Source organism: Martes martes (assembly GCF_963455335.1).
Source record: "Martes martes genome assembly, chromosome: 8".
Lineage (NCBI taxonomy): Eukaryota > Metazoa > Chordata > Mammalia > Carnivora > Mustelidae > Martes > Martes martes.
In genome coordinates this window covers 112,276,286-112,290,996 of record NC_137895.1, presented here as the reverse complement: position 1 = coordinate 112,290,996, position 14,711 = coordinate 112,276,286, and the positions used below count along the sequence as shown (strand labels likewise).

Here is a 14,711-nt window from a genome sequence, read left to right as displayed (position 1 = left end):
GTCTTGAAGGAAAGTCGGCTTCCAGTACTGCCTTATTAACTTAACACATGCAAGTGTTTGTCCTTGTTGCTACAGCAACATGTTTTGTGGGGGGATGTTTCATGCAAAAATGTGAAAAAGTGGAAAAAGGAAACAAATACCCTGGGCATACTGATGTGCATATCAATGGGAATGTATGTGCGTTAACGTTCCTGTGAGTAGAGGTACCTGCCTCCTGCCCTCAGCCTCAATTATGCCTTACTTGTTGGTTAATTTAAAACATCTACCCAGAGAAGACAACAAGCCAACCCCTTCCAAGGAGCTTCAGAAAAGCTGGAAACATATGAAATTATTCATAATTAGGTGATGGGTGAATGATAAGAACCCCTACCATGTACGCAGACACAACAAGCATGGAAATGAGCCCGCTGAGCTCCAGAAGGAACAAAAGATAATTTTACCTCAAGGTGCACTGATGCTAAGCTTCTCTGACGTTCATCTTCCATGGGGATGGAGAGGCATAAGGGCACTGAATTCTAAGTTTAGAAACAGTAAGCACCCAACTCATCTCGGTGTGTCTTCTCCCGAGGAAAAGCATAAAGGGAGTCGTGTCACAAGACACACCTTTTATATGAAAGGTGATGAATGATAAAGACAGAGCGGACCGAAGCGTAAAGAAGCAGGCATTGGGAGTCTGGCAGCCCTCGCTTCCAAGTCCGGTCATTCACTGTGACCTTGGGCATTTACTAATCTCTCTGAACCTCAGTGTCCTCATTTTTAAAATGAGGATAATTGCACCTCCTTCCAGGGATTGATTGCCGGGAGGATTAAAAGCAAATATGTCAAGTACTCAGCTGAAGTCAGGTCCCACAGTAAACACTTAATAAACGGGAACTATTCTATGAATGGCACAATTGTCATTCATACTGTTCACCATATTTCTAGCGCTTCTCCCTCCAGCACGCGCTAAAGTGCTGCCCTTTGAGCAGCTAAGTGCGGCCGTGGGATGTGCTTTGGCAATGAAAATGGTGGAAGTGTTCTTCGAGGGGAACTTAAGAGCTAGCGCGACAGCCGTGCTGTTTTTCCCTCTGCTTGGTGACAAGCAACCTTTGAGAAGACCACCACTCCCTCTGTCCGGGTCCTGGGGTGATATGTGGAGCAGACCCCCAGCCGACCGGAGATGAAGAGGGCAAGAGGCTTGAGCTTGAACTAAACTTCATTTTGTGGGCTCGGGTTACCTGGCTTCTCCTAACCACTGCTTTCTATGCTTTGGTAGGAAGATTTGGATCACTTCAGATTCTTTTCTTCTGCCTAATTCCCAAGCATGACGTGAATCCTGTCCTGTAGACGAATGCTTTGTGAGAGCCCATTTTGTCTCCGCGTTTCTCCTGACACAGAATTGCCCTGCACAGAGGAATTACCACAGCTGCAATTTCAGAACGCTCGCGAGACCCCTGCCCCTAAGTCAGCCGGCACTCTCCACATTACCAAGAATAGGACCACGTTACCATGCAAAGATGCTTACCGTTGCAAAATGCAAGCTCTCCTGTAGAGGCACGTCTGTCAATCATATGGAACTGTTTGTTGGTTTGGGGATGTGGAAAAATAACTTACCAAGAGCTGTTTTGACATAGGCAAATTCATTTAATTTCTGACTTAATCTAGAGCTGGATTCAGCAAACCTCAGGTGAAAGTCTCATCTTTTCTCGCCCTCGACACATTTCTCAGAGTTATCCTTTAGAGGTTAGCAGGAGTTCAGTCTCCTGTAATAGGCCATTTCACTTTAAGTGTATGTTAAACTAATATTGACCTTTTCAAAGTAAAACAAAATCTGGTATTTGTGTTCAAAAGACTGAAGCAGCCATAGATGTAGAAAGTAGGGGATTAATCATCGTGGGTTTTTTCCTTGCTTAGAAACTCTCTCTGGGAATTAGTCATTTTTATATATCCAGCAATGAATGGCAAGGCAAGCTTTGCCTACTCTCTGAAAAGGAAGCCTGGATCCTTCAGCAAATAACTCTGTATAATTTGCCCACAGTTTAACCCCCACAGCCAGATAGGGATGTTTCATTTGACAGTGGGTGAAAAAGTCAAGAACATGAGCGTCAGGCGGTGGGTGGGAGTATCCAGACATCAAGGCTGGACAAGCTGAGGCATTAGGAGTGGTGCCAGGGATGAGTGGGGGGCAGGGGAGACGTGGTGCAGGGGAGGAGAGTCCCGGGGAATGCAAGACAAGGGCAGGGAAGGGAGTTCTAGGGCAAAGGGAGCACAGCAGAAGCAACATCATAGTAAGGATACAAATGTGTCCATTTCATACATAATCCACAAAGACTGCTCCCTTGGGCATGTGTTATGTGTACCTGTAGGAAAAGTAAGCCTCAACCCCTTTCTTCCTTCTTCTACTCAGAACAAACAAACAAATAAGAAGCCTTATACTTAGATGCAATTACTTCATGCAGGTCGGCTAGAACTAATGTATTTCATCAAGGAAATAAAAATCTGTTGACGGAGGAAGCGTTTGAATAGAAAATGTGTAGTCGTGGGGAAAAATCAGATCTTTTAGTTGTTACCAAAGTGAGACATCTGTGCTCAAATTCTCTGAAGACTTGCATGTAAGTATCTGCGAAAATAAATGCATCTTCGGGGACATCCACCGGGCCTGCTTCTCCCTGATTGTGGTGACGGGATGATTCTGCAGAGTGCATACACTCGGTACCCATGGTTCCATTTGAAGGCATTTGGAATGGCGCTGCTTTAGGTCAACAACCTTTCTAGATGACCTAAATGTTCAGCCCTGTGTGTGCGGAGTCTCATGCCACGTACCTGAATCCACTCTTTGTAGGAATCTTCCCCGGGAGTCCATCCGTTCTCGGGGTAGTTGAGGCGGGAACGTTCCGCAGACCAGTTGGTGCTGTACTGGGAAGAAGCCGTGATTTGGTCAGAATGAATCTCGCCCGATTCCATGCCCAGAGCTTCCATACATTTGAAATCTGAAGGGGAAGAAAAAGGGCCGAAAGTCATCAAAACAAAAGGGACCCGAGACGCATATTTCTTTTAATAACTTGGCAGACAAAAACACTGATTTTGATGTTCATAGAGTATCTTACAGAAGATGACAGTGAGGGACTGGGATGCAGCACTGGTATGTGACAGGAATTGTAATAATGGTAATAATTTTTACAAGCAAGGCTATGAAGATCTCATAGTGATTATTTTCCTCACTGGATCTAGCTTGACAGAAATACCATCAGAAAGTTATTAGGAAATGATGGGAATTTTTATTTACTTTCAAAGCTTAATATAGAAGCTATATTTAAATAAAATTTTACTAATTCTTTCAATATCTAACAAAAATGAAAAAGACTTTATGTCTATGTTATAATCCATATTAGGTGGACAGCAGATCTGAACCCTGTTTTTCAGATTCCTCCTATTTGGTCCCTGGGTCACCTCTCCTTGATTCCCTTCTTTCTTATGCCTCCTGCCCCTAGTTTATATCATTAAAAGATGGGAGTATCCGTCAGAAGTAAACTGCAGTATCATATGGTCCCAAAGAGGACCATCGCTTTACAACATAAAATAATAATGCTCACAGTGAGAACTATGAATCATGAATCATGTATTCCATTAGGCCTCGTATACTCAGTGAAACAATGAAATATGACATTGAAATGAAATACGATAAAAGGAGATGAATAATCAACCTTAGGAAATGTGAATCTAAAGTAATAAAGTGAAAAAAAAAAGTTTTAGAGATGAAAGATTCTCAACCATCAAGAAAAATCTCAATCAAACTTTCACATTTTCTGAATTTTCTGTCATAACAGATCAAGTTATAGGGCATAAAAGGTTTTCTTTCACCAGTTTCATGCTTTTAAGGTTAGGTTTGTTATTTGTAATACAAAAATATTTATAGATACAGAGATACGTAAATTAATTGATCGAGTTAAGTACAAATATGATTTTGTAATTTGTTTATTTTATTTTATTTTTTAAAGATTTTATTTATTTATTTGACAGAGAGAAATCACAAGTAGGAAGAGAGGCAGGCAGAGAGAGAGGGGGAAGCAGGCTCCCTGCTGAGCAGAGAACCCGATGATGCGGGGCTTGATCCCAGGAGCCTAGGACCACAACCTGAGCTGAAGGCAGAGGTTTTAACCCACTGAGCCACCCAGGCGCCCCTGATTTTGTAATTTAATTGGCATTTTTATTTTCCTGGTTAAAAAAGAGACTAGCCAGTAGGACAGATTTCCAAACATCCTCTGTCCTCTTTACTAGGTTACTTTCCAATCTGACAGATAGACATGTTGAATCACACATTCATTGTTCCTTCTGATGTTTTCCTTAGGCCCTTGAAAGAGCTGAACACCACATAAGCTTTGAGGAAGATTTGAGCTGGTTGAATTGCATATTTTAATAAGATGTGAAACATACTACCTTCTCTTTGTTTTGAGGAAAGTGAGAACAGAAGTTGAAACATGCTTGTTTCACCCGAATATCCACTTCTATTCACATAAGAAAGAAAAACAAAATGGCTTCCATTCTGGGTCTTCATGACCCAAACCATCATGCATCAGTATCTATCTTGTAAGGCTTCCGGTCAATAAACCACTGCAGATGTGTTCCTATCACTTCTGATCGATGCCTGTCTCTGTATGATTCTCGGCCCGATACACATTCAAGGGTACCAGACAGGAGGTCTGGCTCTAGTTCATTGTTTCAAGTCTCTGTTTTGCCATTTCCCACTTTCTCCCATGATTTCAGAGGCTTATAAGCAGCCTTCTCATCCACGATTTTCTTAAGAAGGCACACCAAATAGTTCTTCCTATTGATGTTCAGAAAGACCATTTAAAAGAGAAAAACAAATACTTGGCACTCCAATTCATCAAATTTTTCTTTAGTGTTTCCTGTGGCCACAAGGGGTGTGAGGAGGACGAACATGGAGTGTTTCCCACAGGGCTTTGCAAGATGAATAAATACTGACCTTCTGAGACACTGCTCTGCAAGACACTGTAGTTTGCTGAGAAGCCTTCTTTTGCGATCGCGCTGTCAGTATAAAAAACCATGGAGAGAATGCCTGATGAGGAACGGATCCGACCTGGGGTCTTCTGTCCACAGTAACGCCCGATGTGAGGGCCAACTAGAAAGGGAGAAATGCAGAGAACATTAAAATAGCTTTTGTTCTACAGCAGATGCACGAATAACCATTTTGTAAACATGGGTCCCCGCAGAACCCAGAAGTGTCTTCTTACCCAAAGCAAGTCTTCCCTGGTTAATTGTTTTGTGATGAACATATTGGATCAGGTTTGTGGAGAGGATTTTAAAGTGTGCTCAGAAGGGCAGTCACAAATGTAGCTACATTCCCCACTGAGCAGGACTGTTTTCAGGAACAGAATCGAAATGCTTGCTCAGCTGCGAAGAATGAGGTTTGGGCTGTCAAGAGGCACCTCGACATTCACCTCCAGGAGCAAACTGCACACACTGCCCAGGCCTGAGATGCCTGCTAGTCTGTGATCACCAAGGATTCCTGAAGTTGCCTTACTTGCTTCTCCCACCCCAGGAGGAGATCCTGGATGGAACCAGACCAGTACCAGGAATCTGATCCAGCACTGAATAGTCCCAATGTCCTTCCTCATTCCATCTTTCAGTCCTGCAGCCTTATTACAAGGAACATCACAGTCTCTAACAAAGGACGATGTACCGTGTCCTACTCAGAGCTCTATCTACAGCCCAATTAATAATTGTAACAATTAAAAAAAATAGAAGCTACAGATACTAATAATTTATACATAGCAATAAGTTGTAAACAAAATGAAAAGAAAATTCATCTGACTTTTCTTCCAATTTTTTCTTTCCCAAACACAGGAGAGGTGACTGCATTGCATTTGTGTCCTGTGGCCAAAAGATGACCCGATGCAGCCATTTGACTATGCATGCTGGGGAAAATGAGGAAGGACCCAAGGCAGTGAGAGATTGGGAACACTGATTAATTTTGGTAAGTCACACTGCTGTTTGGCTTAGATCGGCCACCCCTTTACTGAAGAGCTGTTAGATAAACCTTGGTAATTAGTAATTGTAAGTTACCTTATAGACAGTGCACAAGCCCTCTGGGCTTAGAGAATCTTTTCAGTTCCCTGTCCAGATCAACAGTAAGGCAAAAAAGAAAAAAAAAAAATCCCCCTTCTCTAGGCTTTTTTTTTTTTTTTTTATTGCACATATGGTAAAAACATACCAGATGGTTTGGGCTTAGAAGGACAATCTGGTGTGGACCATTTTCCCCTCCAAGAAATCCATGGTTCTCTGCATTTCAACTAAGAGTTATCGCTTTGTCCAAGGAAGCACAGTGGGTGGACCCCTCTCTGGAGGGATGGGCCTCCGGCAGGGACACAGTGTGCCAAGGCCCGTGTGTGTAACTTGGATGCAGAAGGCAGTTGATGGGGGACTAGGAGAAGTTTCAAATGTGATTGAAAAAGTGAGCCTCAGAAGAGCTGATCTCCCTGGAACCACATGGACCCTCTGAGCTCCTGGTAGGCAGCTGGTTTGTCTGAACACCCTGCTTTTTAGGGTACTCAGATCCTTGGCTAACAGGTTTCCAGCTCTTGGCCAACTCACTTAAAGACAAAACAAAACAAAAATCAAAACACCCAAAACCAACCAAAGTGTTTCCACGTTAGAGTTAGTGCAAAGTGGTTATGTTGAGTATCTGGTAACTTTTCCACACGTTCACAGTAATTGATTTGATTGAATTTGAAGAGTTTTCCCTTCAGTAACCCCTCCGTCTCCAGCAACCAAACACCGTGTGCGTGCGTGTGTGTAGACTGCTTTGTCATGAAGAAAACAAGGACAGAGCCCATTAGGGGCATCGATACCGGTTTTCTACAAGGTGCCACGTGGTCATGAACAGTGGCTCTGCATCATGGGAAGAAAATGTTGTCATATCAGACTTCCCAGTTGGCAGAAGAAAGCATCTCAGGAGAGGAAACTGTTTTGTTTCTCTTCAGTTTCAGTCTGAGCCTCAGCATCTACATGTGTTAGTTGTTTGCCAGATTTTCTTCAACCTGAATGAATTCAACACTTTTTTTCCTTCCCTTTGGAACGCAAATGTTGCCCATGACACATGCATGAAAACATCGCGCTAGAGCCATGAACTTGGGTCTTCCCTTTCCACAAAAAGAATCCCATTTCTGATGTGCAGTCTTAATGAGAAGCCTAGAGTCCATTCATATGATCTCACTCTTTTCCCTCATTTAAATTCCATTATCGTGGCTTCATAACTTTCTGTTTCTTTAATTTGTGGGCAAACTTTTACAGCCTGAGTCCTTGGAGCCATTCTCTGATCCCCACAGCCACTGACCCCTCCAAGAATACAAGTGCACAAGGAAAGCTGCACTCGCCCCCCTCCCTTAAGTTGCAGATTCTCACCCTCCACTACTACCCCTGTCCTCCGGGGGAGGGGAGGGAAGGGGGAGTCTCTTTGAAAGAGAACAGAAGAGAACTTGTCTAATGCAGACTCATAATTTAGAGAGTCTCCATGACTCACTGGTTTATAATGTTGAAGACTTGCTGGGTAAATCTGCCTTCTGTCCATCAGAACATTGCCCCCGGACAGCAGTGCGCAACTCTCTTTAGGAGCCCTCGAGATACGAGAGTGAAAAGGCTTTTTCGACCATAAGACAAAGAAGTATTGAATTTTCCTGAACAACAGCAAGACCTTAGCCGAGCAAGCTAATGCAATATTGATCTGAGCAGGAGTGCACGCAGGATTCTTATCCGTCTCCTGAGTGTGCTCATTTGTGTATTTACATGAACACAGCTATTGGATTTCCTACTTCCGTTATCGTAGACCCAAAGGCCAAGGAGATGAATGGAAACTGTCACAAAGACAGCAGTAGAACTCAAAAACTGCATTATTGAAGAATTTAAGCCCGCAACATGTGCCAAGCAATCTCTTGTGGGGACAGTAGGTCCGCAGTGATCATATCTTTTCAGGTGTGAAGGCGATATGGGGTTTGTGTTGCTTAAAAGATACACCAGCAACCCTGAATGGCAGTACCCAGTTCTCTGTATTTTTCCATTCATCTTTCTAGGAATTATAACCCACCTTAGACTCAGACAACTTGGCTTTCTGCCTCCTTTCTTTGTGGAAAAAAAGGGCAGCAATCTCCTCATTTAAAAATGAGACATTCCGAATAACCAAACAAAAAAGGGAATCTTTTTGAAAAGGTATAAAAGAGACCATGTACTCTTCTACAACAATAAACTTTTCATTGGAGGATATTGGGACTTTGCAACTCTTCCCCAGAAAAAAAATCTGCACCTTTGTGTCATTTGTATCTTAGAGTGTGTATATTTTATGCTTATATCATTTGTATTTTCTATTTCTACCTCCGAAGATTAATTTTAATATTAAGAGTAAGTCAATAAAAAGCAAGCAGAGCTCAATCTAGTTTTCATGAAACCTAGTCCTCAAATAGTTGATAATTTTTGGAATGTAGGTAACAACTGCATTTCCAGTTCCTTGGCCAGCCTAGACGAGAGCTGACTTCATGTGTGCTCATGCCATGGGAGCTAAGCATTCACGTTGGGCTCCATAATTCAGCACAAACACTTGTGACACCCAGTAAGGTGGCACGCTCAGCTCCTGGCTCACAAACCAAATGCAAACTTCCATCAGTCAGTTCAGAGTCTCTACCCGTGAGTCCGTGGAGCTTCCGAGAGCGATCCATGGGGATGTGTGATTCACCCCATGTGTGTCTCGGATTCTGAGATCTGGAGTAAATTGCTTTTCTTCAAAGTCAGTCTGAAGCAATGGATAGTTTTCAATTACTTAGTCCTCTCATTCATTGTGTATGATAAAATGCAACCTAAAATCACGTGATGGTTTACAGCCTTCAGCACCTCCTGGTTGTTGTTTTTAGAAGGGGAATCAAAGAGTAAAAGCAATTTTGCTGGCAAGGAACTGTCTGTGTTGAACTGGTATGACAAAAAATGTCTCTAGTGCCACTGACGAGAAACCCAGGAGGGACCGTCTGCCATTTTGCCTAAAAGGGAGAGAGCTGTTACTCTAGAGTAGGCGGGACGAAGCCAGTTAACTTTTAACAAATATACACAGTTTTCACATTCCAAAGCCAGTTTTCTCTGGGAGTAAGTCAAGTGCACCATAGTTTAAAACATGAGTGAATTGCAAGGCTGATAACTCTTATTGTTAATTGTTCCTAGCTTCAACTCAGTGATTTTCTAGAGCCAGAAAATTACTACTTTGAGAAACCCTTGACACTAATAACAATGTGCTTCTTTCTGAAAGTATTCTAAAATAGTTGGTTGATTGGACCTCCTTTTCAGATGTCAATTTAAATGTAAGTTCTGGAAAGGAAGGCTGCAAATTTGGGTTGTGAACAAATAAACCCATTATTAAATGTTCCAACTATTATTATACTATTATAATATTGTTTTCCTAATTATTGGATTGACTACTTGGAAATCAATCAGCACTCTGTTTGGGCAAATCTCATTACTTAATGAAAGAGTTTCGATAAGATCATCATAACCCTATTTATATAGTAATAGACCAAAGAAGAAACTAAACCAATGATAGCTCACCCATTTACCCCAATGACAATATAAGCTTTCCCTAAACTCAGTTTATCTCCATTGCTGTTTACTGTTGAGGAACACAACTACATTGAATTACACTGATAATTTTAATGTCATTTCAAAGGCAAAGGCAATCTCTTTCACGTGATACTTGCCCTTCGTTTACAATTTAATATTTATTTAAATATTCCTTCCTCCTGCCTGATCATAATATCTGGCTTTATTTTATAGATGGTTATATATCTCCAACTGCATGACTTGTAAGAACTTCCAGCCTGCCCTTTCTGATCTGTGTGGAGTGTGTTCTCTAGAGAAATCTCAATATTAAACCAGACTAAACACAAGACAAGCAATGCAGCTGCAACAAATTATTTGATATTATCTCCCTCTGTTCAGGATCTGGGTGTGTATTTTTGCCATTCACCTCCTAATTCACAAGGATTGACATGGAAAACTTTCATTTAGCTGTTCACATGGCTACCCACCCCCTCCTTCAAATCTTTGCTAAAATGTCATTTTTGTCTTAAGGCTGACCCTGACCTCCTTACTTAAAATTTCAACCTACACATCCCTCTTCCTAACCCTAGCTCTTTTCATGCTTTTGCTCTCCTCTTCTTTTTCTTTCTTTCCATTTTGTTGTTGTTGTTGCTTATAGAACTTCTCACATTTTGACATTCTAACCACATAAGTCATTCATCTAGAATGTGTATTGGTTATTGCCCCATTCTCCCTGGAAGGACTGAAGCTTAGAGAGGGCAGCCATTTTTGACTGTTCTATTCAGCAAGTGGCCAGACCAGTGCCTGGTACATGGTAGGTGTTCAGTCAGTATTTTTCACATGTAGGATGAATTTAGATGATAAGATCAGTGTAGATAGAGAATGTTTTGAGGTGATTCAAACAGCCAAAGATAAAAATTGCCTCAGAGCAGACAAGGAATCTCTCTAAATTAACAATGCCCCACCCGTGCCCCCAGATTAGGAATGTCCAAACATTCTCATTCCTTTCCTAAGTTTCTAAATTTTTGGTAACTGCATAATAGATGCACATTTCATCCTTAAAATTGTATCGAGTACTTGACCTCTCTGGTCCTTAATCTCCGCATTTGTAAAGTGAATGGTTTGACTTAACTGCTCTCTTAGGGTCTATGAATTAATGACCAGTAGGCAGGTCAATGAAATGAGCAAAATACTTCAGTCAGGAAAACCATGTGTTGGTCCCAATTCTACCACCAAAAAAAAAAAAAGAGGCCATGAGACCACATATAATCTTTCATGGCCTCAGTTTCCTTGTCTATAAAATGAAGAAACTGGCCAAGATAATTACGGTCTTTTGAACTGAAATGTTTCATTGCTGCTTTGCATAAAGAGACTTATCATTTTGGTTTGTTTTCCCTCCTCCTTTTGAGCTATTTTTTAAAAAAAATGTTGCATGTATCATGACACTTGTAAAAGTATCCGAGGGCCCTTCCCCCAGATTCCTCCCTTTTTGGGATGCTTCCTGCCCTTCTTACCATCAGGGAATCCATCCCAGATTTCTAGCCGGTCATAGCGACAGAACATCCCCCCGGGAGGATTTGAGTCGAGCTCCAGGTCAAAGCTTTCAAATTCCAGGATAATCTCTGACATCTTTGGTGCAAAGATAATATAAGTGCATTCAAGGCCGTTGGGATATTTTTCAGGGAATCCGGGGGACTTTATCACTCCACTAGATGCTGTGTAATTCTGGGAACATTCAGGACCTGGGAGTAAAAGAAAAGAAGGAGCAAAGTAAAAATCCCACTCACACGACTTCACCAAGAAACAACCTGAGCAAAGGCAACATATCTTTCTAATAAAAGCTCACCATTATAATCACTGTCCTAATCATTCATTACTCAGCCTTTTCATAGGAGCGAAAAGTATGGAAAGTCAAGTTCAGATTTATTGTGTTCCCCTTAGTTTTCCATTTGTGTGAAGCAATTTAAAAACTTCTGCTGTTGCAGAGAAAAAAAATGACAAATATAAAATCATGTGGGAACAATGAATGAGTAAGCTACAGAAATCTCGACAGAGCCCTAGAGAAATAATTATAGCCCCTTCAAGCTTAAATCTTTAAATCTTAAGGCTGACAGCCCTTTATTGGTGAAATAGAACATTTACAAAGGCGAGGGAGAGAATTCAGTGGAGGGAGTTTGGGTTTCAGATTCCTACACCAGTGACTCAGTAACTCTGCCAGATGTGACCTATGCCTCTTTGACAAACTAAATGTGAAAGGTAATTCGTACATGTACCCAGGGTGAGTGACTCATTCTGAGTGGTGTTGACACAGGTGTGCCGGTAAAGTGTGGCTGTTAGTGAGGGCACGATAAACTGTGATTACAGGCCGTGTTGCTAGAAGTCACTTGATATCAATGTTGACATCGTTGCCTTCCCCAAAGTAGCAGATACAGTGTCATTCTAAAATTATTTTTTAATATATATGTGTGGGTGTGTAATGCACACATTTATAGAGTATAATTTCAATGACTAGTCAGTGTTATCAATACTTTACAAATTATGCTAATTTGTAATTTACATTGGTCAAGCTCATACACACATGTATTGCAAGTTGACCTTTTGACTGTATGGATGACCGCAATTTCAATTCACGGCAGCCAGGACCACATGGGATGGTATTCACCACCATTGGAAATGGCCCATCTGAAAGAATGTGAGCCCACCAGCTTGGCCCCTTACCACCGCCACCACTGGCATGATTTTCCAAAGAGATCTTAAGACTCTCCAGGAATCGGAGATGACTTGACCCTTTCGAACCTCAAGATCCAACCTGGGGGAAAGTTAAGTTCAACCATTCTTCCCCTGGGCCATTGTCTCACTGATGGGCATCCCGTGATGGCATGCATGGGTTCAACTCTAAATAAGGAGGTTTGTTGAGAATGTTCTTAACTAAATATTCTCCCACAGAGCCAAGTCCTAGAGGCAACAGTGTAGTCATCAATACAGATTAAATTTAAATAGCAGATCTCTATTTTTAGTGTCTAGGGTTGGTACTCTGAATCTCCAACTCCGTGTATCTGGCAGCCTTTTGAGTAAACAAATCAATTGCTTGCTCCCCATGTACATATTAGATGTCTATGGCACTAGACATGCAGAAGAATAAAACTTATTAGCTGTGCATAATAAACCCGGCCTGTAGAGGTCTGACTGGTTTAAAATGCCTCTGAAAGCCTTCTCAGTTGTGGCTCACCCTTCACCATGATGGCTGCAGGTACTTATTTATCTGATTCTAGTTAAAGTTACTAATATGTGGCATTTTACCATGTCAGTTACAGGTGAGAAGATTATGAAATGTGCTGTACTCTTTATAATGCTTCCAAGTTAGTGGCTTGCTTCTAAAATGACAGTGACTATGCTAATGCAAATCAGCAATTTGAAGTAATAGATATTTAGGAACAATGACCCTGGAGACCTCCAGCTTCCTGCCTGGGGCAAAAATAATGCTTTGGCTAGGCCCTTGTAAGGCAAACTGACAGCAGGCTTTGATTCAGTACTGATATTTTCTCCTTCTTAAAAAGATAAAATTGCCTAGGTGAGATCAAAATTTAATGAGAGAAAAAAAATGATAGGAATTAAGGGCATACTTTTTAAAAAAAGATTTTATTTATTTATTTGTCAGAGAGACAGAGAGAAAGTGCACAAGCAGGGTGAGCATCGGGTAGAGGGAGAGGGTGAAGCAGGCTCCTCACTGAGCAGGGAGCCTGACTCAGAACTTGATCCCAGGACCCTGGGATTATGACCCGAGCCGAAGGCAGATCCCCAACCAACTGAGCCACCCAGGCGCCCCAAGGGCATATTTTCAAAATCAAATAAACTTCAACGACTTCACTGAAGCTAACCCAGGTATGCAACAAAAATTGGAGAAATTCTATGGGGGTAGTGGAAGAGAACTGGATTGAGCACCAGATCTGAGTTCTAGTCCAGCCTCTACTGCTAACCTGCTGTGTAACCTTAGGTGGCCTCCTAACCTTCCTGGTCCTCAGATTCTGTGTATAACAAATGGGAGGTGGGCTTTGGGATTTGGGAAAAAAGAACTCTTCAAACTTAAAGAGATTCTATAATTTCCTGCTTCCTCCTGTAAACATCAAGATTTGTGTTAATATTTTCCTTGTTCACTGTTGTGTAGGTTTGCCACTGTTGAGGAAGCACTTCCCAAAGAGGATCAAGGCAGTGGTGTGGGTTAAGGAATCCTGCAGAGTGTACACAAGCACTAAACAGGAGGGAGGGCGAGCAGCCCCAGGTGCCTACGAGTGAGCAAGGTGCTGGTGTGAGAGGTACACACTTGGCCTTGGCAGCCCTTGAACACCGTGTTTTGATGTTATTCGTAAGACTTAGGGGACCTTGTGCTGTAAAAAGGCCATGCCACATTGTTAATGACATTAGGATATACAATAATAATAGCTAAGATACTCTCTTTGGAATTATTATTAAATATGCAGACTCTTAACCAAATAATATATGAAGTGACCCATCTCGCTTTCAATAAATGTACCTTCCCCACATAGAAACCCACAGAGAATGTCTCCAGCTTCTTCCAGCCGTTGAGCCTGGATGACTCAGGCCAAGGGAAGGACAGGGGAAGAGTGATAGGGAAGTATGGGTTTCCTGGAGAAATTTTTTTGGTGAGTGGGAATAATTTTAGGGGGGTGGCCTAAGCTTTCAGCATCTAGGAAAAGACATGGACAAGGGGAAAGTGGGGAACCTGGGGAGAAAATCAGGGTGTCCTGGGTGTCTCCAGAAGGCTGATTTTTCAGGCAAAGGTGGTCTTCTAGAAATGCAACCTTAGGGATGCAGGAATGGCCTAAATTTTCCTTAGAACTGTAATCTATTGCCAGAAAACCTCAAGGTCAACAGGTGAAAGGCTCATTTATTGGTTCAACTATGATTACTATAATGTATGTGTTTTGAGGAAAATTGAAATTGCTGTACTCTGGAAGAAGTGGTATTTTTTTTTTTTGAGGAGATTCATGGATTCTATATATCATTAAATGGCTCTTTAGGGAAAAAATGTCCATGAACTTGTATATGTATACATAAGTGTACTGTATTAGCTAATGACTTCCTGTGGAGCCCCTATAAGAATGCAGTATGTACAGTGAGGT

The 14,711-nt window shown here is 41.7% G+C and overlaps 1 protein-coding gene across 2 annotated transcripts in view; it reads right to left on the bottom strand.

Moving 5' to 3' along the window:
* The window catches only part of NRP1 (neuropilin 1), a 136,348-nt gene that overhangs the window by 63,415 nt on the left and 58,222 nt on the right, over positions 1-14,711 (bottom strand). For both annotated transcript variants that reach the window (XM_080810995.1, XM_080810996.1), the window contains exons 4-6: positions 11,085-11,312; positions 4,964-5,119; positions 2,803-2,969 (exon numbers count right to left, since the gene is read on the bottom strand). In XM_080810995.1, coding sequence (XP_080667121.1) covers positions 2,803-2,969; positions 4,964-5,119; positions 11,085-11,312 — 551 coding nt within the window. The remainder of the gene's footprint in view (positions 1-2,802; positions 2,970-4,963; positions 5,120-11,084; positions 11,313-14,711) is intronic.